Raw genomic sequence first — 26,012 nt, 5'->3', positions numbered from 1 at the left:
TATACCATGAAGTGGTGTTTCTCTGTCTATTGTTCCCTAAAATAGCAAGAGTAAAAAGACTTATCATCTCTTTCAATGTAATATGCTTGCTTTGGACTTATGTTGTGAAAGAATTGCTCACAACAGACAAGTACATACATGCAGTGCTGCCACTTCAGAATGTGCCTCAAAGGAGTGTGAATAGAAATGTCCTAGCAGCTACCCCATGCCCGTCCTCCACCAGTCAGTGCAAGCCACGGGAAACTTACTTCAGGAGAACCAGAATTTACTTTAGAGCTTTATTAGCTTGGTTTGACTAGGAACTTGATTTTCTAACATGAAAATTAGTGAATTCATTCTCTGAAAAGTAATGTTGTGTGAGCATTTTCAGTCTTTCACCAAGTAATTCAGTATTTCACTGAATTTGTATGAATCTACATATACTTGCTATTTTTTAGGCCATTTGTAGATTGAGCATGTGCTCATCTTCATAAGATTACCTGTGAAGGATAGTTTTTATATTTATTTTTTCTTTCCTGTCAACTAAGGATCATATTCCTATCACTAATTGGTTAATTTTTGGGTTTTGTTTTTTATGGGTTTGGGGGGGTAGTTCACCAAGATAGCATGAAAACTCTTAAGAGTCAGAAATCAATAAATTAGAGGAGAATATTAGACTTTCTTTATTGGTGTTATCAGGAATGGGGACATGTGAGAAGAGTTTATTGCATGTTGGAGGAAAGTTAAAAAAAAATTCTGAAAGTAACACCTGTGAAGTAAGGTTAAAGAAAGGGTCTAGAGTTATTTAGCCAGAAATGAGGTTGATGAAATAACTATTTTTATATATGTTTATTACAGAATATGACTGATTGTTGTTTGTCTTTGCTGAAATCCAGAAAGAAAAAAGTTCAAGGGTAGAAATATAAACGATATACATTTAACCAGTACTTAGAAGAATAGCCTGAAGGTTGACAGACATTGGAATGCTTGTGATGGGACACATCTCCTTGGAAGAGTAAAGAGCGTTAAATGTAGCAATCTTCTCTGTCATGAATGGTGACAGGTCCTGCCTTAAGGCTTCCGCAGGGCCCTTTCAGACCTGTAATTCTCTGGGTCCTTTCTGTTCTAGGCTTTAGAGGTTGAGAGTGAACCGGACACAGCAAACACCTGCCCTTTCAGGAGCTCCAACAGTGCTAAAGGAGGCGGTGCCTGCGGCAGCACAGCAGCGTCTCTTCCAACTGAAGACTTCACTCAAAGGTGAGTCAGGTCAGTGAGGACCCAGGTGCTTCCTTCCCCTCCAGCTGTCACTGGGGCCGGGCACAGGAGCTCTGGGAAATCAGTGACTACAGGGCACCCTCCCCAGCTGCCAATATAAGCTTTGACAGAGGGATGAACAGGGGATGGCTGGTTAGCTGGTAATAGGTGGGAGGGACTCGCCACCTAGACGCGCTCCGGGAAGGATGAGTAGCGCCAACAGCAGCCAGGTCCCTCTCTCAACCTTCTGCTAGGTGGTCCAGACCCATGTGCTCCCAGAGCGCGCTGGGCGCCCGCCACTCCTGGAGCGAGCGTTCCACCGCACGCGGTGCCTTCCAGGCTCCCGGCTCCCGCAGGAGGGCGCGTGGGATGATGCTCTGGTCCTCGTGCTTTCCCCAAGCTCCTGCATCCGGAGCCGCCCAAGCCGGCACCGCGGCAGCCACAGCCTGGGAGGGAGAAAGGAAAAAAGGGAGGGGGCTGGAAAGGCTCGGAGGAGGGAGGAGGAGAGGTGGGGAGGGAGGGAGCGAAAGGGGAGGGAATCTCTCTCCTTTGCAGTGCCTCCGCCTCTCCTCTCCGGCTGGAGGCGACTGGGTTCTCCCTTCACACCCTCTCCCAGTTCCTTGCCCCCTACTCCACCCATCCTCCTGCCCTCCCTCCCTTCCGAGTGTGCAGGAGGGGAGCCGCAGCCAGCGCGCAGCCTAGGGCGCCGGGGGAGGCGCCGGGGGAGACGGCAGCGGCGGCGGTGGGTGTGTGCGTGTGTGTGAAGGACGCCACCTCTCGCTCCTGCGTTTGCAGGCGGCAGCGGGCGGCGGGGCTTCTCGCTCCGGCAGCGGCGGCGACAGCGGTGGCGGCTTCCGGAGTCCCGCCGCGAAGATGCTCAAAGTCACGGTGCCCTCGTGCTCCGCCTCGTCCTGCTCTTCGGTCACCGCCAGTGTGGCCCCGGGGGCTGGGAGCCTCGTCCCGGATTACTGGATCGAAGGTTCCAACAGGGATGCTTTGAGCGATTTCTTCGAGGTGGAATCGGAGCTGGGACGGTAAGGCGGGGGCGCCCTGGACGTGGTGGAGCCGCGCGTACTGCGCGCGGGCTCGGGCTTCTGGGGGAAGCCCGCTGCGCGCACCGGGGGCAGTCCCTTTCGCAGGGACTGCTCGGGGATGCGGGAGCCAGTGTAGCCTCCTTGTTCTTTTGATTTCTCCCCGCCTAGTGTTTAGGAGGGAGTTAAGCACGTTCAAGTTGGGAGTCTGGTCTCTCTCCGAGCGCCCAGGCCGGTGCAGCTGCGAGCAGCAGCCTGACTCTCCCACCCTCGCTCCCTCCTCCTCGCCGGCTGCCACTTCCCTTGGGTGACAGCTCCCACCACACGTGGGCCCTTGTTTCCCGATTGGTGTCTTTGCTCACAATTATATCTTGCCAGAGGGTCTTGTTTGTCTAGTTATTTTTTGGGGTAGGGGAGGAAGGTGCCCCTCCAAACCATGACAGAATTATTAAATTAGATTCTTCCCCTTTCGTCTCATCAAACTCTCCAAAGCAAGTGGCACTAGAAATTAAACTTAAATACTAGCTTCCCTGGAGAGTCTGCTCAGGAGTGAAAGGGGGGAATGAATCATTTAAGAGAGTTGAAGGCAGAATAATGAACTAGTGTGGCTTTAAAGAAAAAGCAGCACATGGGGTCTAGGCAATGGTAATTAGAAGAATTCTGCTCTTCTTTCATGCTGGAGTGATTTATTTAAATTATGTATGCAAAAAGCTCTCTCTCTGGGGTTGCAGAAATGTCCCTCATCCCTCCTCTGAAGATCCAAACAGGTAGAGAGCAGTTTTGCCATGTGGATGATGCCATATGTTCTCATATTTTTAAACGTAGAAAATTATTTTTTCTTTCCCTTCTTCCTTTTCCCTTCTGTTATTGGTAGGTAAGGAGAATTCCTTACAACACTCATTTTTAGATCCAGGCTGTTTATGGTAGGGAATCTGAAAATGTAATTTCAATCGTTGACAAGTTCAAGCTTCTGTACTTAATACTTTGTAATTTCATTTTCTATTCTCTTTTTGTTGGAAGAGTTTAGCTAAGAGCCATTTTTTTTTTTTTAATGCCATTGGAGACCATAGTGCAGGATTATGGATGTTGGTACTTGGTGGGAAGGTGTTAAGGGTCACTTCACCCCCCAGTTTGCCACTACTGTTAATGGCTTGTTGATATAGAAGGTGTGTAAGAAAGGCAAAACTTCTGAATGAAAATGTAGTTGTTTGTCATTGTTTAAAAACAGGGCATCTGAGTGGCTTAGTTGGTTAAGCATCCAACTCTTGACTTCATCTAAGGTCAGGTTCTCAGGGTCCTAGGACTGTGACCTGCCATGGGCTCTGTGCTCAGTGGGGAAGCTGCTTGAGATTCTCCCTCTCCCTCTGCCCCCACCCCCAACTCGCTCATGTCCTTTCTCTCTCTCTCAAATTAAATAAATAAATAAATAAGTAAATAAGTAAGTAAATAAATAAATAAATCTTTTAAAAAATGTTCCAGAATTCTTGGGCATTGAATAGTATATACATAAATATCCTACTTTGATCAAAATTTTCAGTGTTCATCTGAAGATGTGCTATTATATGCCTTCGCTAGTAGGTTCGAAATAAATGAAGTGTCTCCTTTTTTCAGGTTCGAACCTTACTATAATTGTATGGTGAGCTGCAGTGGAGCAGTGTAAATTTCTGATTAAAGAGCTAATCTACTTACAATTATTTACTTGGTGTTTTAGAAACTGCCACCAAGTAGAGGAAGTGTCTGCTGGTACTAAAGGGACTGTCCCACCACCAAATCTAACTGCTTTCTGAGTAACGTTTGCCCCAGATGCTTAATTGACTCGGACTTCTCATTAGCACATATTATCTTTATGAATAAGCTTTGCCATCAGGAAACTCAAGAAATTTCTTTAATTTGAGGAATGGAAAAGTAGTTAGAAAAAAATAAACTGCCAGTTGTACATGTCTATGAGATGGTAGACTTCCTAGGGAAAGCCTGAGGAATTTGAAATTTATTTTTACAAAAAGCTTTGTGCTATATTTTCCATTAAATTTTGGAAGACAAATATAAATCAGTTATATATTGCTAAGATTCTCACTCTGCTATCTAGTTGTTTCATTATCTTGCAAATCACAGAATTAAAATATTTTGAGAAAACTAAAAATTCTCTCTTTTGCTGCTTTCCACTAGTCCTATGTATCAGGTGAGTTCTCTGTAGATGGCAGTATTGGGAGGTGCCTGCTTACTCCATTTGGCTGAGACTGAGAAATGTCACTTCATGATCATTTTTTTTCCCACAAAATAAACCTAAAACATAAAGCAACTAATGTTACAGATATAATTACTAAGAATCTATATAGCCAGAGAATACAGCAGAATTATAATTATAGCTATAGACTGACAGAAGTCTTCTTCCTTCCTCCACTAGGGATAAAGTTGAGACTCAGTGAATTGGTTTCAAGTCTTTACTCTCTAAACTCTCAGTCTTGGGCCAAGTCTGCCCGTCAGTGGTGACTCTAAGGCCACCACATTTAATTCATTAGTTACACAGTTGTCATTAAGATGCTAAGAGAACGAAGGTGTTGGTGTGAAGTGTCATTTTGGTTGGTTCCAGGGTATAGACAATCCCCACTGGATTAAGTTAACTTGTGAGTAGTCATTCCTCTGTTAAAATTATCTGTATTAGGCTAGTGACTCCCGCATTAAAGAAGATTGGACATATGACTATTAGGGCAGCACACACTGAGGATATGTTTGGGAATTTTAGGGAGTGCAGTGAAAGCCAGTTGAAGCCCCTGTATAGTGCTGGCAGCACTGTTTCACAGGTAGCCCAAGGGCATGTGATAGCTCTATTCTATTCTATTCTATTCTATTCTATTCTATTCTATTCTATTCTATATAAAATATATATATTTGCAGGATATGGGGTGAGGGGTGGGGGTGGGGGTAAGGAAGATTATTTAAAGAGTATCAGGCAAACTAATTTAACTTTTCTAAAATCACATTTGAAAATACTGCTTTGTTTATAGAGTTTGTCAAAAAGTTTACAAAAATTGTGATGCCTTAACAAATTCAGTTCTGCTTATAAACATGAATTGGCCATGATCCTATGCAATGCTCCCTGTCCTAGAGAGTAGTTGGTCCTTTGCCCAGTGATTTGAGAAATTGGCATTTTAACGGCTTTTCTAAGGGAGAAAACAGCCTGCCTCTAGTCCAGATTCTGTCCAGTAGTTTGGCACAGGGATGGACAGGATTTGGCCCGGGCTGCCTGTGGTGGGGATTTGGCCTTGTACATCCAAACCCAAGTCCTGTTTTCAGTTATTTCCCACCTTTTGTTTCTCTCTGTAGCATGAGAGTGAAAGCATGTATGCAAAACTAGATGTATTCCCACACACAAAAGTTAAGGGAAACCAAATGAAAGATAATTAGTACAAAAGAAGAGTGTGTTAAATTATCTTGGAATAAAATTTTTAAAAAATTTCCATTCTACTGAACTACAGTTTCTTTAAGCTAGTGAATTTCAGTCACCACTACCCCTCCCCCCAAACCTGATCCACAATTTAAAAGGGTACATTTATCTGGCAAAGGAATTAAAGCAGAGTTTCATAGGATCCCTTGCTATATGTATTATCAACTTAGGAACCAAATAGATTTAGATAGTGAGACATAGGTGTGTATAAAATAGAAACAGTGTGTGTGTTTAGAATGAAAACAAGTTTCATAAAACAATGTTATTCTTATTACCAACAATGCACTCTAATATTTCCTATTTTATGCTGTTTGATTTTATTCTATTTCATTAAAATATTGGCTGAATCCATGTGATTTCATATCTCACTAATGTGTTGTGACTCAGTATGAAAATGCTGTTTTAGGCTATAAATCTGTGTATGCCAGATTAAAATATGAGGCAGACCCCTTTTGAAAAATGCCCTGCAGACCAACTGGTAACACTGAGTGGTCTCCATTTGCACAACTCTGTAGAGAAAAGTTATCCTGTCTTTCCCTTCAAGTCCTCATTGGATTTCCTGTTCCAAACATTTTGGAAAAACTCTAGTGTCTCCCCAAGACCTGCTGGGTACACTGTACTCTGAAATGGCTAAGGGGGCAGGAGGCTGGGCCAGCAGCACCTTCACTGTATAGGGGAGGAATTCAGAGGCCTGAACACTTGTATATTTCACTTGGTAACACTTAGCTCTGGCCCTGGGTAATGGGCTGCAGATACTTCCTGTAAGGAAACAGGAAAAGTGTGCATTTTCTAACAGCAGGGCTCCAACTAGTGCTCCTGGCTGTGAGGAATCAGATCTTCTCTTTCTCCTTCTCTGTCTTTGTTCGAGACCCTTCCTGAGCCACTAACAGCAGGGCTCCAACTAGTGCTCCTGGCTGTGAGGAATCAGATCTTCTCTTTCTCCTTCCCTGTCTTTGTTCGAGACCCTTCCTGAGCCACTTTCATACCCTTGGTTTTCCCCCCACACTGTCCTTTAGGACCCCACAGCCTATCTAGAATATGCTGCTGGTTGTGGATCTCCTGCTACCCACATTGCACTTAATATCTTAAGCTCTTTTGGGCATATAACTAGGAATCAAAAATATAACTGTTTGGCCCCTCTGTTGTTCTCTGGGCATTTGATTCTTTCTCAGGCAGTTGGCTCAGGAGCATGGTGGGATTGCAAGTGGGAGAATAGACACCTGGCTGCACATGCTTGAACACTGACTATACGCTCCCAAAAGGCGGTCTGTGGATTTGGCTGGTTCACTATCATGTGCTCAGTGCCTAGTACAGAGCTCAGTAGTGGGCAGGTGCTCAACAAATGATTTTAAAGAGAGCGAGTGAATGCTAATGAAGTGGGCCAGGTACAGTGGGCATGACCCCAGGGAAAGGGAAATCTGGTGACTTGTTTATCTTCTCCCTAAAATTTGTGTGACCATAATTTCATGTGTGCTGGTTTTCTTTCTTTGCAGTGGGAGTCCTGATAATTATCACCTCTATAGCTAGTAGGTGTTGAAAATAATGCTGCTTTTCTGTTGGCAGAGAGCTTTGTGGCTCTGAAATGAGAAGGATTCGGTTTCACCTTCATTATCATTTTGCCACGGGCATCTCAGAATTAGGAGTTAAATTAACTTCAACGTAAAGGCATGAAATACCTCCAAGCTATACCAACCACTAACGTTAATACATAGTAAATGTTAAATTTGGAAATCTGCTCATTGTAAAGAGCCTTAAAATTAGGTGATGAGTATGATAAGATCATTACTTTAGAACACACTATTTTTCCATGTTTAAATACTGTTACGAGGGTAAAAATAACTCCTAATTTGAAAAAAAAAAAAAAAAAGACACAGGTGCTATTTGGTTCTAAACCGTTCTAGAGAACTTCACTTGAGTAAAAAAGAAAGACAGAAAGAGAAACAAAACACTAACCACAAAATAGCTTCAAAGAACTTTCTTGTAAACACTTTACCCTCAGAATATATGTATGGATTAGTGTTTGCAGTAATACTTTTGAGCATAAAGTGCTGAGTGGTAGCTGTTTCAGCTACTAGTTATTTTTTATCTTAATGTTTTTTGTTTGTTTTGTTTTGTTTTGTTTTGGCTAGCTTTAAAAGTAGTTTTCTTTAGACTCCCTTTTGAGAAAGCTAACATAGCTCATAGAACTACTAAAAATTGTATTTTTAAAATTTCAAGGTCAGGTTTATTCTGCAAAATATATTGAGTCAATGAACCATATAAATCAGACCAAAGAGTAACTTTGGTGAAATCATAAAATCAGTAGCAGCTAGATTCAAGGTTTTACTCAAATTACATTAGTCTTTTTTTTTTTTTCCTCTTTGGTAATGGAACATCTGAAAATCTCATAACTCCCATGGTTTAATTCGGAAGTTAGATCTAAATATAGTATAGTGTGAGCACATAAAGGGTATGGACTCTTCAGTACAGTCCATTTTTAAATCTTATTGCTAATTGGGGGTATATGGATGATATAAAATAGTGGAAGGTTTGGGTGGAAGATTTTCCTCTGTAATCATATCAGTGGCAAAGAGCAAATAAGGAAAGGAGCAGTGCTGGACAGAGGGTGATTTATTACAACGGGCAAAGCATCTTACATATAGAGCTTTCTCTTTTCTCTTAGAGCAGGGTTTCTTAACCTTGGCACCACAGACTTTTAGGGCCAGATAATTCTTTCTGTGGGAGCTCTCCTGTGCACTGTAGGATGTTTAATAGTATCCCTAGCCTCTACCCACTAGATGACAGAAGCAGCCCTCCCCCCAAATCCCCAAGTTATGAAAACCAGAAATGTCTCTAGACATTGTCACATGTTACCCCCTCCCCCTTCTGTTAAGAACAACTGGTTCAGAAGCTTGAAACTAGTCTTCGACATGATTTTCTTTTAGTTATGTAGAAGGTTAACAAGAAGGAGGTTGATGGATTGAAATCATTTGATTTTATTGAGTATCTGCTACAACCAAATGTTTCTCCCATTTCTATGTAATGCCATTAATATTTGTGTCAAATGTACATTCCACCTGTGCTATAATTTGCTTAATATTTTTGTTTAAATTACCCCATTTTGTTAACCTAAATTTACTTATTGAGAATACTTATTTTCATTACATAGAAATTAAATTTCATTATTGTATTCATGCCGTAAATAGAAGCAAATTATAAAAATAAATTACAGTAAAAACAAAGTATTTTTATTAAACTGGGGCTACAGATGTTTTCCTGCAGAAGGCTCTGAGCCTGAGGATTGTTCCGTCTTTTTTAAAAAGGGAGATTATCAAAGATTAGCAGAGTTAAAACCATAGTAACACAAACTGAGGATTTCTTTGTGATAGAATCAGAAAAACTGAAAGGAGAATAATGGTCTCATTTTTTGATTCTTTGTTATTTAATTCGATGTCTTTGTGCCACCTAAAGTCCTTTCTGTTCCAAGTCTGACCTTTTGTATAACTATGAACTGGGCAATGTATGTTGGTAGTGTGTGTGGCGGGGCCAAGGGGTCTGGAATATGAATGAATATTGACTTCCAGATGTGTAGTTCACTGTATAATTTACAACAATAAATTTAATATGAGATAAATAATAAGTAAAACTAATGAGAGGTAGAGATCAGACAGTCATCACAGTCTAAAAATGGAGTGATAATTCTGATTGGGAGGATTGAGGTGTCTTCGTGGAAGGGGTGGACCTTGAAATTCAGCTGAATTTTAACAGGAAGAGCTTTGGTGAAGGACCTACCAGGTGGGGAGTTTTATTCTAAGAAAAGGCAAAGATTGGCAGAAAAATACAGGATACACATTTTATTTTGCAGACTTCATAAAACATGAACATTGTCATAGCAGTTAAGGTTGGGAGGGTAAGTTGATGTCAGGCCAAAGAGAGCCTGTAAAAACAAAATGACTGTCTATATCAGTTGAAAACCAAAATTGTAGATAAAGAGAAAGTAACCATTATGAGAGCAAAGGGTGGCTATAGAAGCAGCTGCATCTTGGGTTGATGTTGTGGGACTCAGAACTTGACGTTAATCCTTAAACCATGGGGGAGGGTAAGAGAGAACTTACCCTGTTTGTTAAAAAGGAAGGGAGGAAGGGAGGGAAAGGAAGGAAAGGAAGGAAGGAAGGAAAGAAGGAAAGGGAAGGAAAACACCTCCCACAGCCTATGATGAGATAAGAAAGGGGAAGTAGGATTGAAGTGATTGGGATCAGTTACCTAGACCTGGTAAAGAGCCTATAAAGGAATAGACAGTTAATATTTTAGGTTTTGTGGGCCATATGGTCTCTGTGGCAATTCAACTCTGTGATGGCTGAGTGAAAACAACCATAGACAACACAGAAACAAATGCACATGGCTGTGTTCCAATAAAACTTTCATTGATGACCATTAAATTTGAATTTCCTACAATTTTCACATCACAAAATATTCTTCTTTTCTGATTTTTAAAAACCATTAAAAAACGTAAAAGCTATTTTTAGGTTGCAGACTATACAAACTAGTGACTGCCATATTAGGCTCTTGGCCTGTGGTTTGCCAAATTCTGACCTAGAACAGTCAAGTTAAAATTCTACTCCTCTTCAGTTACATGAGAATTTCAGGTTAAAATGATACCAAGGCTTCATTTATTCAAGAAACTACCTTGAATCTCCCTTTCACTTTGAAAATGTCAACCTGATACTAGTTTTTCAGGTGGGCATAAGCTTTATTATTTTTTTTAAAATATTTTATTTATTTGAGAGAGAGAGCATGAGAGAGAACGTGAGAGAGAGATAGAGAGTACAAGCAGGGGGCAGGGGTAGGGAGGCTAAGTAGGGAGCCGGATGCTGGACTCCATCCCAGGATCCTGGGATCATGACCTGAGCCAAAGGCAGACGCTTAACCGACTGAGCCACCCAGGTGCTCTGGCCATAAGCTTTAAATGCATACTCATCCTTATTCTGCATCTGTTGAAACTGGAACAGTTACAGTTCTTACCTGTGTAGCAAGTTGGCTAGCTCTCTTCATCGTTTGTGTTTTTGAAAATCAGTGCTCACATTCAGAGATTATTTCTTGGAGGGTAATTTATTTTTTATTTGATAATGAAATAGGTTTCAGATCCTTCTATTGTAGTTGAAGTGACAGTTAGAAAATAATATGCTAAGTAAACTATTGATAAAAGATTCACCTCTAACTAGTAAAGTTTAATTAATTAATTTTCCTGTTGACTAATATGTTAGCCGCATGTTGACTAATCCTTCTATATGCTATGCATATATCTCAGATGGACTAATTAATGTCCTTTAAATTGGGACTGTGTTTAAATAATATTTTGAAAAAATAGAATTCTTCTTTTTTATTCTGAATAGACTTAAGAACTAAATAAAATCAGTCACTGATATTTTGACTAAAGTGGGATGCCCACATCTAGGGTTCCCTGGAAAAAGTATTAGAGAATCTATTTTTAAAAATTCTTCTAATTTTTGCTTTTAATTTTTGTTTTTGGATGTTTTAAAAAGCACATTATAGATTGGTTCAGTAGCACATGTACAGCATCTGCAGGTGCATAAATATGCATAACTTGGGAGCATGTTCGTAAAAACATTTTGTTGGGGCGCTTGGGTGGCTCAGTTGTGAAGCGTCTGCCTTCGGCTCAGGGCGTGATCCCGGTGTTCTGGGATCGAGCCCCACATCAGGCTCCTCCGCTAGGAGCCTGCTTCTTCCTCTCCCACTCCCCCTGCTTGTGTTCCCTCTCTCGCTGGCTGTCTCTCTGTCACATAAGTAAATAAAATCTTTAAACAAAAACAAAAACAAAAACATTTTGTTGGATGATTATTGGATCAAAGAATGGTAGTTATGAGTGGATACTAAGTAAGTTTCTTTATTTCTATTTAAATAACATTCTACTTCTTGAAAATGATTATAAAGCCGATATATAGATAAAAAAGCGAACAAAAGAAATCATATGGCAAGTTGTGTCTTTATGCAGAAAGAGGAAGTGGGTACATATATGCACTTGTTATGCATTTTAAGACTACCTGATAAAAGGTTTTGATAAGAACTTAACTGCAATTGTAACCAAAGAAGTCATATAGCAGAGAACAGAAAAAGAGAAAAAGAATACCACTTGCCCATCAAGCAGAGGGTTGAATGAATTTTGTTTTTGTTTATTGTTGAATCCCAAGTTCATATTATTTGCAAGAACCTCAATTTTATTTTTTATTTTATTTTTTAAGATTTTTAAAATTTATTTATTTGACAGAAAGAGAGACAGAGAGAGAGCACAAGCAGGAGGAGCGTCAGGCAGAGGGAGAAGGAGAAGCAGGCTCCCCGCAGAGCAGAGAGCCTGACATGGGGCTTGATCCCAGGACCCCGGGATCTTGACCCAAGCCAAAGGCAGACACTTAACTGACTGAGCCACCTAGGTGCCCCAAGAACCTCAATTTTAATATACCTACTTCATGATAAATTTTGCCAACTGCTGTCTTAGGCAGCTGAAGTGTTTGGTGGGCAGTGCTGCAGACTTGCGGTCATTAGTAGTGCCAGGATGCTGAGTTTAACCCTATCAACAAATGCACTGTTGTTACTTAATTACTTCTTAAGTTATGCTTCGGGGTCACATGGTTGAAAAATTCACCAAGTGCAAAAATACGGAAATATTTTTAAAAGATAAAAAAGGCCAGACTTGGACAACCCTCTGGTTGGAGTGGTCTTCTAGAAAGGTAATGGATATGACATATGTTCCTTTTTTCTCTACTAGTTTGTAGTAGCAGTCTTTGTTGAAAGTGTACTTCCTTTGATTTATGTCATGATTATAGACAGAGCTTGACTAATATTACAAACCAGAACAAAGAAGAGTAGGCGATTGCAAATCTGTTCATCGTGAGCACATATTTTTTGCTACCTACAGTGCAGCATTTGAATGATTTCTCCCTACTTTAAGTACTTGTGAACTGTTTAATAGGGACTTTTCCTTGCATTTTAGCCTTCACTGAAATTTTTTATCTTGGTGTGCCTCACTTGTACTGGGGGACAGCTAGTTAGTGACTATTTTAACTTAGTAGGTGACAACCTTTCATTAGGGGCTCTAATAAACATGCAAAATTGTTCTTTAGGTGTGACAACTAGTCAGTCCAAGTTTAATCTTTGACAGTATGTAAGTATTCCTATTTTCTATTTGTTCACGTGAATCTTTTTTTTTTTCCCCAAGGTTCCCTGTTAGGATAACCACTGGAAAAATAGACTATAATATTAAATGTGACCAAATTCACATTATGTAATTCAATAAATCAGCCTGGCCTAAAGTGTTCAATCATAATAGGCTTCTGAAGATTTCTTGTGTGAGTGGAAACATTTTTAGTGGCTCCCAAGGGACTTTCGGTCCTTCCTCTCCTTTTTCCCTCAACGTGAGCATGTCAGCTAATAATATTCAGTGAGGTAAACTCTTCAGAAGCTCTCATGAGCATAAACTGTAACTAGAAGCAAACTAAAACTATGGTTTTACAGAGCTTTTCATGTATATGTATGACATGTTAGTGAAATAGAAAGCTGAGGAAAGTATCAGGATACTCTGTGTCAAACCAGTACAGTTCTTTCAAATCCTGAGATACTGAGGAAATGAAATATTAGGACTGAGCAGAGCACCTGGGGAGCTGTTGAGGTTCCGGCCCAAGCCAGGAGGGGGCAGCAGAGCGCCAGTCCAGGTTTGAGCTGGCAAGTGGTGGAGGGAGCTGATCCTCAGGGAACCAGAGCCCAAGGAGAGAGGTGGACAAGGCAGCTACTTAGGAGGGCTTCAAGGCTGGGCATCAAGAAGGCCGCTCTGAACAGTTGAGTCATGAAAGTGAAGGGTGAGGAGGGGCTGACTAAGGGAGGGGCTGAGACAAGAAGTGAACTAGATGGTGCAGGATGTGGGCAGGAAAACAGGCAGGAGCCAATTGCTGCTTGATGGCTCTGTGCTTTTAGGCCTAGCCCTGACCTTCATTTAGCCTTATGTATAAAATGAAGTGTATCCTCCTCGAGGATGCTATGAGGATGGAATGAGACCACATATGTAGAAACATTAGCTCTGAAACGGACACATAAGCTTCATACTATTTATTCCCCAGACAGGACATGAGGTGGGAGGTAGGGGATAATGATTCCTATATGTATCTATAGGGGAAAAAACTCAGTCTAGCTTACTTGGTCCTTTTTAGCAGTCTGATCCCAACTTGCCTGCCAGTCTCATTCCCCCTCACTTCTCTTCCTGATTACCAGCATGGAGTGTTTGGTGCTTGTGGTTTACTGTCTTATGTTCATTGCTACTTATTTCAATAATGCAGTAAGATGATCACACCAGCACCATTTTTCAGATGAGAAACCTGAGGCTCAGAATGTTCAAGCAGCTTGTTCAAGCTCATACAGCTAGGGAGAGGATTCAAGTGCAGGTTTGTCAGTCTCTGGTGCTTGTTCTCTTTCCACTATGCCTGTCTTGGCCTCAAGGACCTCTCACAGATCTTCTCTTCGTATCTCTTTGGTGTTGTGCATGAAACTCTCTTGGCCTGAAATGCCCTTGTCCTTCTAATCCCTCCAGGGCAGTCATCCTGCCCCCAGGCAGGAGGTTTCTGCTGCCTCCCTGCTCTCATACCACTTCATATGTGCATTGTCTTACAGGTAGATGCTTTGTGATCTTCACCACCAGAGCCTCTGTCCCTTGGGCGGAGGAACCCTTATCTTAACCGTCTTTTATCTCCACTACTAAGTCAATTCTTAGTCATCAGCCCCCTTACCTGCCCCCCATGAGTGCTTCATAAATGTTTGTGGAATAGTGAGTGCTTAAATATAGGAATGCACCGATGTTGGAGGAGTTAGGTGAATAGCAGCAGAAAAAATGGGCGGAGCTTAAATCTCGCTTCTTCAAGATGTTTTCCCTTTGTAGCCCTCTGCTAAGCCAGCACACTATGAAATTACTTATTCAATGCCCATGTCCCTCTCTTTAGAGTGTAAACTGTTGTGGGCTGGGCCTTTGTCCCCTTGTTCACTGCTGTGTCCCCAGAGTTTAGTGCAATGCTTGGCACGTAGTAAGCACTCAGTAAACATTTTTGGGTAAGTGAATGAGTTGCACCACAGGGGCTTCTGCAATTGAAAGCCCTTTTGAACCCAAGGGGCTCTGGTCTTTGGTCAGTGTACTGTCTTAAAGGACCTCATCTCTAAATGATGGAATAGTGTGACTTCCTATGATTAGATCATTTACCTCTAAAGTCCCTGATAGCCACAAGCATCTGTGCATCTGTGTCTCTTCCAGTTGAATTCTCTGGATGATGACCTTAGATCTTTACTGTGTGCTCAGGAGACAGAGCAGGTTTTGGAATAAAGTAGGGCTCTAAGCTTCAAAGCCTTTGTAAATGTGTCGGAAGTTCCTTGAACAATTTCTATTCTTATTCTATGCTTTTTATTTTTTTATTTTTTTTTGAAGATTTTATTTATTTATCCAACAGAGATAGAGACAGCCAGCGAGAGAGGGAACACAAGCAGGGGGAGTGGGAGAGGAAGAAGCAGGCTCATAGTGGAGGAGCCTGATGTGGGGCTCGATCCCATAATGCCAGGATCACGCCCTGAGCCGAAGGCAGACGCTTAACCGCTGTGCCACCCAGGCGCCCCTCTTCTGTGCTTTTTAAATGCCTCATCTCTTGTTAGAAACATGTATGTACAATTATATTTGCTCATTTTTACTTCCATCAGCGGATAATACAGATGCTGACAGCAACTGTGATATATCTAGGACAGGGTTTAGCAGGAAGGGATGCTTCCTGGCTTTCCCCACTCCTCTAGTTTTGTTTTTGAAAGGAATCATTCTTTTTAAAAAGCTTGACTTACAACTTGTTTGTGGCTGTGTAATCAATTAGTGATATCCTGTAACATAGTCTTATAGCATGGGCCCTGCCTGAGCCAGGAGAAGAAGGAAGAGCTAAGGAGAGGGTTGTGAAGGAGGTAAGAACGTGAATATTCTTCCCTGTGTCTGTCTTTATTTGGGATTGTTATTGTAAAATCATCTATTGAGATGTCTAATGCTTTAATCAGAAATATAAATAATTCCTGGACATAACTTCCAAGTAGGGTCATTAACTTTATGTTCATGATTTATATGCACTGTTGAAATAATTATTCTGGAAAATTTGTGTATCTCCATCTCTATTTTGACAACAGTGGCCAGGGCTTATGGTGAAAGAAAAACTGTGTGTAGGGGGAAGAGGGGCAGAGACGGGGCTGAAGGGCAGAGGACAGGCCACCCTTCACCCTGGTGTACTTCTTGTTTTCAGGGTCCATTTACACCTCAACCCACAAGCACCTCTCTGTCCCTGTCTGATTTCTCCATGCTCCCATTGTCCCACCAAAGCCCAGGTCCCTCCCATTTTTCTCCAATCTACTCTCGTTATGGACTGAATATCCGTTTCCCCCCAAAAATTTGTAGGTCCAGGCTCTAACTTCCAACATGACAATATTGGAGATAATTAAAGTTAGACAAGGTCATGAGGGTTCAGTCCTCCTCATGGGATCTGTGCCTATACTCTCTGTCTCTGTCTCTCTGTCATGTGAGGAATCAGCAAGAAGGCAGATGTCCAGGAGGAGAGTTCTCACCAGAACCCAATCGTGCTGGCCCCTGATCTTAAACTTCTAGCTTCCAGAACTGTGAGGAAATACATTTCTGTTGTTGAAGCCACCTAGTCTATGATATTTTGTTCTGGCGGCCCAAGCTAAGATACCCTGTGCCCTTCTCCACTTTGATATCTGTCTGACTTTGATATCATAACCTCAGAGTCTGCTTCTGTGTTTTAGAAACCTGAGTTCATTTATACTAATGTGGCAAGTAGAGTTTGAGGAAAATGATGTGCCTTTCCTTTCCCAAATGCCTACCATTGTTTTTCTGCCAGATGTTGGAGGATGTAGTCCAAAGACTGACTGCACAGGGACTGTAGCCCCCACGTTTGGTTTATGTAGGATGGCTGGAGCTGGCTCTGCGCTGCTCTTATTATATGTATAAGAGGGCTTCCTAGCACACTGTGCCCCACTGGACCCTGGCCTGGGACACTTGTTCTGTGATTCTGTGGTGACACTCTTTCTCCCTCTCCTCTGCCATCTAGGCACTAGCACCTTGGTCTCCCCCGCGTATCCGTACCTGTTGGCTTTCCAGGGGCCAGTGCCTGCCAGCTCCCAGCACATTATTTCCTCAGCAGCTGGCACAGGGATTTTTTTGTTGCCAGCTGGAAGCTCAGCTATTAAAAAATAAAACTTGGCCCATCTTGAGTATCATATGTTTCCATCGGGACTTGGATCAGCGTTCTGGCACAATGCACACAGTCACTTGGGCACCTTTCTCAGGACTAAGAACCCAGTCTTCTTCTGGGTCTGGAAGCACGTTTTCACCTGCTATCCAAATACAATTTCCTTGAGAAACCTGTGATGCTTACGATTTGTTGAGGGCCAGTTTATCATCATTTCACTTGGTCTTACTGAATTTATTAACCTCTACAGTGTTTCTTTAGCACTAGGTTGCCTGCTCTGATAGTTGGTGTCGGTTTCATATTGCAAATTGTAAATTCTCAGAATACGATTCATGTTTCTTAGGCAATGAGCAGCTAACACGCAACACTGAAACAGTGGATGCTTACTGCATGGCTTCACACGAGCGTGAGACGATCCAAGAAAAGAGATCTTAGTATTTGTAAATATTTGACTATTGTTCTTTGTATTTCACATACTGAAGAGAACGTTTGGTATATAACCTTAGGTTTTTTATATCTGCAAACAAAAGAATAATTGGGGTAGTTTAAAATAGTTCCTGTAGGTGGGTCTTTCTGTATAATTCTTACAGTGCTTTGCTTATAAGAAGGATGTTAAAATTAGAAAATATTAATCATTTTGTAGCTTTGAGGTCTTATTTGCACTAACTTTAACTCTTTGTCATGGATTCATTAATTTTTTATTCGGAATAATGCATTCTTCACTGGAAAGTTAAATAAGCAGACCCAGAATTACTGCAACTTAACTGTGATTCAGAAATAAAGGATAGAATCCTGGAAATCACTTAATGATATTAAAAAATGTATACAGTAGGAGTATTTTAAAGCAGTCTGTAGTCTGCGTATACCTATAAAGAAAAACATAGCACATTGAAGAGACTTCTTACATTTAAATGATGTCACTATTAGTCACACCTAAAAATTTATTTCTCTAACGTGGTACCCAAATGGTAAAATAAAGACTGTCTTCTGGTTTCATCATGCATTTCTTTAGTGGCTGCTGTGAATTGTCTGGTGCCTGTGCATGTCTGTTGTTAATAAATGTTTTAAATTGTAATGAGCTTCACTTTCTTCATCTGTAGAATGAGAATACTAGTGCCTTTCTCACAGGATTATTGCAAAGATTTAAAAGTAAATTATATGGCTGTATTAAACACAAAAAGCTGTGCGCATAGTGTGATGATATGTATTTTTAATTTGAATAATAATAATTTTCTAAAATTCTTAACTCTAGACTTTATTTAGATTTCACCAGGTTTTCCATTGATGTGCTGGATCTTATCCAGACAGCAGCACTGGTTTTAGCTGTCATGTTTTCCCTGCCTTCTCTTATACGTGACAGCTTCTCAATCTTTCCTTGCTTTTCATGACCATGACAGTCTTGGGGATTACTGGCAGGTATCCTGTAGAATGCCCCCCAATCTGGATTTGCCTCATGTTTTCCCACATGATTAACTGGGATTATACATTTTTGGAAAGAATACCGTAGAGGTGAAGTGCCTTTCTTGTCACATTGTATCAGGGTACATGATATCACTGGTGATAGTAACCTTCATTACTTGGTCCCCCATGTGTTTGTCAGGTTTCTCCACTATACAGTTACTGTTTATCCCTTTCCCTTTTCTATCTAGTCTTTGGAACTAGGTCACTGAGTCTAACCCACTCTTGGGAGGGAGTGTGATGAAGCCCCACGTCCTGGCAGGAATAGTATCTACATATATTATTTGTAGTTCTTCTGTAAGGAATCTTTGTAACTTATTATTTAATACAATAAATTTATATATATATAGTATTTATACTTATATATACTTATATATAGTATATGTATTTATACTATACATAGTATTTATGTGTGTATAGTATAGCATACATATGTATATGTATTTATACATATATGTATTTATACTATACTGTATGTGAGCGTGTGTGTGTGTGTGTGTGTATATATATATATATAGTAATTGAACATCCCAAGTCATTTTCCAAGATTCTTGTAAAAATATAATGCAGCTATAGATCATGCAACTGGGAATGCACTAGACAGTGAGGAGCTTTGAATCTGGGAGAAGAAGCTGTCCCTGGACTTTTGTGCTTAGACAATGAAGCATATTGGAGATGAGGACAAGAGAGATGAGAAGAGGTACAAAGATAATGGTTCCCTCCTGTGCTCAAAAATGGGGTTAGTATGTCAAGCCTCAAGTTGTGAAAACCCCGCGGTACTGTGACTGTCTCCTGTGTCTGGATCTACCTAACTATGATGTGTGTACGTCTACGTCATTGTAGGATTTTGACTTAGATTTGCAGGAATGTGGAGTAGAGAACACCTTAGAAATCAACCAGCCCTCTGTTACTTTGTGCAGGTGAAGAAATTGAAGCACAGAGAGGGCACATGTCTTCCTCAGCGCTCCAGTGCTGCTTAGTAGTGCAAATGGAACCTGAACCTTGATGTCTGCACTGGACTCTGTGACACACTTTTCCTTTCCTCACACGTGCCTTCTGCTGAAACCTGGGCCGAAACCAATACCGGCTCTTCCTCCAAAAGCTTCCTTAGTTAGTTCAGAATACAAAATTTCTTATCTCCAAGAAGCTGTTACAGATTGTGATTTTTAAATTTGCACTACTTCCTATCTTGTGTCTTGTGTTTGCTTTTTTTTTTTTTTTTTTTGCAGAGGATACAGTTTTAAAAATTAAAATGAACAAAACTATTAAAGATTGGGTAACATTTTATACTTGATTTCTTTCACATTTTGAACAGTATTTGCTTACCTTGTAAAAAACTTCAGTCCCTAAATGTATTGAGATCACATTTAAGATCCTAGCATGCATGTTAGAGTGCATCGTGTTCCTGTTCATGAATAATATGGGACTAAGATTTTCATTCTTATACAAGTAGTTGTAGAAACTGGTCAAAATTCTATGCCCCACCCACTTTAAAAAGACTGTCTATATTATGATATAATATGACATAAACACCAGTTTGAAGGGATACATGCACACCTATGTTCATTGCAGCATTTTTTGCAATAGCCAAGATGCAGAAGCAACCTAAGTGTCCCTTGGTAGATGAATAGCTAGAGAGGAGTGGTGTATATATATATTTAAATATACAGTGGCATACTACTCAACCATAAAAAGAATGAAATCTTGCCATTCATGACAACATGGGTGGACCTAGAAGGTATTATGCCAAATGAAATAAGTCAGAAAAATATAAATACCGTATGATTTCACTTACATATGGAATCTAAAACACAAAACAAGCAAGACAAATAGACTCACAAATACAGAAAATAAATTGGTGGTTGCCAGAGGGTGGGATGGGTATGGGCAAAATAAGTGAAGGGGATAAAGAGGTACAAATTTCCAGTTAGAAAATAAATAAGTCATGGGGATGCAATGTACAGCATAGGGAATATAGTCAGTGATATTGTATGACTTTGTATAGTGACAGATGGTAACTAGATTTATAGTGAGGATCATTTTGTAATGTATAAAAATATCAAATCACTATGCTATATCCCTGAAATAAATAGGATATTATATGTCAATTATACTTTAATTTAAAAAAAGAAAAACTATAACATAAAATAGATCACCTTTATTTGTTCTTCCTAACTCCAGGGAATTGAATGTTTGAGCGGATGGATTGATTAATATGATACCCCAATATTTAGCAGTACTTAAGAAGTGGAAAAATTATATGGAGGTGTTTTTGTGTCACCACACGTCATGAGACCAAGCCTATTTTCTTATTGACACTATTGACTCTAAAATGTATTTATAGGAGAGATTTATTGGGTGTTTATTTTTAATTCTAATAAATGCTAATGACACCTGATTTGCATTGGATATTCTTTTTTTTTTTTTCAAGATTTTATTTATTTATTTGACAGAGAGAGAGACAGCCAGCGAGAGAGGGAACACAGGCAAGGGGAGTGGGAGAGGAAGAAGCAGGCTCCCAGTGGAGCAGGGAGCCCAGTATGGGGCTCGATCCCAGGACTCTGGGATCATGACCTGAGCCAAAGGCAGACACTTAACCACTGAGGCACCCAGGTGCCCCGCATTGGATAAATATTCTTGTCTTTTTTTCCTTACCCTAATAATTTTGCTGACTACAGTGGTAGGCTGGCAGGTTAGGTTTTCAATTCTTTAGCTGATAAGAAAAAATATTTTTATTGATTGTTGAAAGAAATGGCAGAAGTTTTCATTATCAATAACAGGGAAAATTGCGACAGTGTCTTATTTCTCTTGTTCACCTGCCTACATCTAAGCCTGTGTTGAGGTGCTGCACACTCTAATAGCAGTTAATGCCATATCTTTGCTTCCTTTCTTGGTCTCCCTTCTCTGACATGAGTCAGCACTGCTATTTCCTTATTCCCTTCAAACAGCTTCTACTTGGGCCCCTTCGATCTGGTTCTTATCCTCATTCTTCCATTAAAAGTGACGGTTGCGTTCTGCCTCCCAAACGGATTCACTGATCTCACTGTTTAAACTACTGAACTGCCTGTGAATCTGTTGATCACAAATTTTCCCCTGCCTTTTTTTTTTTTTTTTTTTTTTTTTGAGAGACAGAAAGAGCACAATTGGGGGAGTGGGGTGGAGAGGAGGCGGGGAGAAGCAGAATCCCTGCTGAGGAGGGATCACAGGCTGGTCTTGATCAGTGGATCCTGAGATTATGACCTCAGCCAAAGGCGGATGCTTAACCAACTGAGCCACCCTCCTTGCTTTTTTTTTTAAAGTGGTAAGATGACAATGCTTTCTGTGTGGTGAGATGCTGAGCATTCATGGACAAAGTTTACTCATGTAAATACAATTTACCACAAAACTTCTATTGGGTGTGTATGTCCTATCATGTGAGTAATGTTATCAATCCCAGGAGTAAACGATCCTCACAAATAATTGTAATTTGTATAACCTGTGTTTGGCTCAACCATGTTTTAAGTTTTTTCTTCTATCTCTGTTGATAGAGAGCCATCACGGTTGCTGGTTTTTCCTGGCACCATGTAGAGCAGGGATTCCTAACTTCTAACTTCAATCCATAGACCTCTCTGTGCCTGTGTTTTAGGACTACATGAAGCTCTGGAAATTGCAAGCTAAATTTTATGTGTATAAGCATTTTTCTGAGGCAACCAACCATAGCTTTCATCAGATTTTCTAAGATGTTTAAGGAGCCCTGATGTTCAGTGTTCATCCATACACACATATTCTTACATATGCTCAGAACAGTTGGTTAGCATGAGGCTTGTATTAATTATTTAGCAGACTTCTTTTTTCCCTCTTTTGCTGTCCTTCCCACTTTATCTCTATCCCCAAATAGGGCTTTTTGTATTTTTATATTCCTAATTCTTACCTCTTTTATGTTTCCTTTCATTAGTTAAGATGCTGTTATATGCAAGTATAATTTAACAAATACATATTGAAGCACCAAAAGAAACCCGACTCAGATTGTCTGAAACAATGGGTTTATTGGCTCAAGTAACAGAGATTGTTCAGATTTTACATATGGCTTGACTTGGGCCCAGATTTATGTCTCTGCATTTCTTTCAACTTTGCCCTCCTTCCTACATGTGTTGCCTTTGTCCTTATGCCAGCATCTCTCATGGTAGCAAAATGCAGCAGTTTTAGTTCTGATGTAGGCAACCAGTCTTCATCATCCAGTCCAGTAGGCTCTTCACTTCCTTCTATCATTAAATAAGCAGAACCAATCAGTCTAGCCAGGGGAATGTCTGTGCACTAATTGACTTAAGCCTGTTGTTATCACTATACCTAGACAAGTCACAGTGACAAAGGGGAAGAGATTACAGTGTTTGCTTTAGGCCAATCAGGGTCTACTTACAGGACTTTAGCAGTTCCAACTTGTGTGTGGTTGTTGGGTACTGGTAGGAAATACGCTGAGCAGCAACTAACAATATTTATTATATCCCTTAAATTATGTGGAGTTCTGATGTACATACGGCTCCTGGTGTGTGATTACAATTATGCGCGGAGATAGGATTTTATTGCTGTAGAAGCTGGGAATACTTTGTGTGCCGTGAAGAAAGTTATATGAAACATTAGTTCTTGGGGTGTTTTACTTGTCAGAGGTCCACCAGAGAAGCAGAACCAGCAACTAAAACACATAGACACACACATGCACGTACACTTATATTTAATTTATTTAAATATTATCAATATTAAATTTTATTTACCTATTTACTTATTGAATTTATTTATTTGAGGGCATTGGTTTACGTGGTGTGGAGGCTGCCAAGCCTGAAATCCCTAACACAAGTAAATAGGCAAACTAGAAACTGCTGGACAGGAGCTGATGCTGTAGTCTTGAGGTGGAATTTCTTCCTCAGGGGATCCTCAGTTTTGTTCATAAGGCTTTTCAACTGATTGGATGAAGCCCACCCAGATCACTAAGGATAATCTCTTAGACTCAGTGTCACCTGATTGTGGCTTTAATGAGATCTACAGAATACTTCACATCAACATCAAGACTAGTATTTAATTGAGTAATAGCCTAGCCAAACTGGCACATAAAACTAATGATTATAGATGTTAATAACTGTAAGACCAAAGAAGGCTTCTGTGATTAAATGAATTTGAGAAATGTTATATTAGTCATTGTTCCAGGCTTTTCATTCTTTAATGTGCTTGAGATTGTGGTTTTTAACTGTTTCTAAAACTTACTTGATGAAGGACATTTTTGGTTCCCCTAAAGGGTATCTCACTGGACTAGTATTTCACGAATGCATTTTGGAAAACATTGGATTAATCAATGACTAGGAAGAAGGACTTTACTATAATTATGGGCAGTTTTATTTGTATGTTTCTGTTGCTTGTGCTCTTAAATGTATTAATGCGTGGTCCTCTTCCTCTGTTAAATTATAAGCCTCTTTTGGCATCACACTTTGTGTCTTCACTAAGTGGAAGTTCAATAATGTTGACTGACAAACATTTTTAGATAAATGAATGGTTGTTAAGTCGTGGGTTAATGATCTTTATATTTGCTCGGAGCCATCACTTTCCCTTGGCAGACATTAAATTGTAATAGCTTTAAAATGTTTGCTGCCCTTTGGAGATTTTCTCACTGTGGAGAACCAGCCAGTGAGATTGAGCACGTTCTGTGTCATGGGCACAGTAAGCCTCATGTTATCACTGTACCTTTCCATGGGAAAGACATTATTTAAATCCATAGAAAACAAGAAAAAGAAAAGAAAAGAACAGGTTATGCTCTGAAAGCAACCCGCTTTTGTTTTATTTTGTTTTACTGTTCTCTCACAGTGCCCAGTGCATTACTTTACTCCCAGTAGTGCTTGGTATATGTCAAGCCTGACTCTAAGAAGAGAAAAATATTTCCTCTTAACTCTGCTTAAATTCCTTCTGTTTGTGATGATATATTATGAGATCAAACAGCTGAGATGTGCTCTCAGACTATAACCTATCATAATGTCCTGTGGTCTAGAGATGGTCTAGAGTCTAGATGTGGCTTAAGTCCTGGCCAAAGACCATGCCCAGGGATCAAATCATGTTATGGGTAGATACATTTGCCTGGAGGGGAGTGGAGTATGAAAGACAGAAACGATTGTCACCTGCATGTCCTGAGCTTATGAGCTATATCTTGGATCCCTTCCAGGTCCTTAGAGCTGCTTCCTATATAGGGTAGGGGCCACCCTAACCTGTTTGCATAGATGTTGTGAACAAGTAAAAATACTTTTGAAAAACAAATCAAAATTTAAAGTCTCATTCAATTAGAGGGGCACCTGGATAGCACAGTCAAGCATCCAACTCTTGGTTTTGGCTCGGGTCATGCTCTCCAGTCGTGAGATGGAGTTCAGGCTCTGCACTCCCTGGGGAGTCTGCCTGAGATTCTCTCCCTCTCCCTCTGCCCCTCCCCCGGCACACTCACATGCTCTCTCTCTCAAATAAGTCTTTAAAAAAGTCTGATTTGATTATAAAGGTTCTAATTTTATCTGAAGAGATTACTGTTTTAAAATAACCAGTTTTAATTGAATTCAACAGTTTGTGTATGCAGGGGTGAAAAAGTGGGCATATTAATTTCTTTTCCTCACCATACAAAAGAAAAAGAGACTTTAAAGCTGCCCTTGGTCATAGAGTTGGGATAAAGCCCAACCTTACAGAACTTAAAAGACTTCTTCCTCCCAAGGACAGAGACAACCCCAAAATTATCTGCACTGCTTGAGACAATAGCCTGAAAACTGAAAAGAGCTAACCTTGAAAACTTTTTTCCCAGATTACAAAATGAATGATCTAAATATTATTATTTAAAATTTTTTTTATTTCAATTCAATTTAATTAACATGTAGTATATTCTTAGTTCCAGAGGTAGAATTTAGTGATTCTTCAGTTGCATACAACACCCCTGTGCTCACTACATCAAGTGCCCTCCTTAATGCCCATCACCCAGTTACCCCATCCTCCCACCCACATCCCCTCCAGCAGCCCTCAGTTTGTTCCCTAGAGTTGAGTCTCTTATCATTTGCCTCCCTCTCTCTTTTCCTCTTATTTTTTTTCTTTCCCTTCCCCTATGTTCATCTGTTTTGTTTCTTAAATTTCACATATGAATGAAATCATATGGCATTTTCTTTCTCTGACTTACTTGACTTAACATAATACCCTCTAGTTCTATTTACATCATTGCAAATGGCAAGATTTTATTCTTTTTAATGGATGAGTAATATTCCATTGTATATGTATATACCTCATCTTTTTTTTTCTTAAAGATTTTATGTATTTATTTGAGAGAGAGAGAGATAGAGAGCATGAGTGGGGAGAGAGGCAGAGGGAGAAGTAGACTCCCACTGGGCAGGGAACCCAACACGGGGGTTGATCCCAGAACCCTGGGATCATGACCTGAGCCGAAGGCAGATACTTAACTGACTGAACCACCCAGATGCCCCATACCACATCTTCTTTTAAATATTATTGTATTTTATATGTAATAAAATATATGAACATATGTACCATATTTACTATAAATAAAATATATTTAAATATATTAAATGTCTGAATAAC

At 40.2% G+C, this 26,012-nt stretch overlaps 1 protein-coding gene across 1 annotated transcript in view; it reads left to right on the top strand.

Annotated features, from left to right (window-relative positions):
* The first annotated feature begins 2,011 nt into the window (after positions 1–2,011).
* CAMK4 (calcium/calmodulin dependent protein kinase IV) overlaps positions 2,012–26,012 on the top strand; it is a 224,943-nt gene continuing 200,942 nt past the window's right edge. The window contains exon 1 of the mRNA XM_045777285.2: positions 2,012–2,267. Coding sequence (XP_045633241.2) covers positions 2,107–2,267 — 161 coding nt within the window. The 5' untranslated portion in view covers positions 2,012–2,106. The remainder of the gene's footprint in view (positions 2,268–26,012) is intronic.

The sequence above is a fragment of the Ursus americanus genome, chromosome 5, assembly GCF_024610735.1.
Source record: "Ursus americanus isolate L20-20 chromosome 5, mUrsAme1.1.p, whole genome shotgun sequence".
NCBI classification, from domain to species: domain Eukaryota; kingdom Metazoa; phylum Chordata; class Mammalia; order Carnivora; family Ursidae; genus Ursus; species Ursus americanus.
Note: the sequence above shows the minus strand (reverse complement) of the source record. Positions and strands in the feature narration are given on the sequence as shown.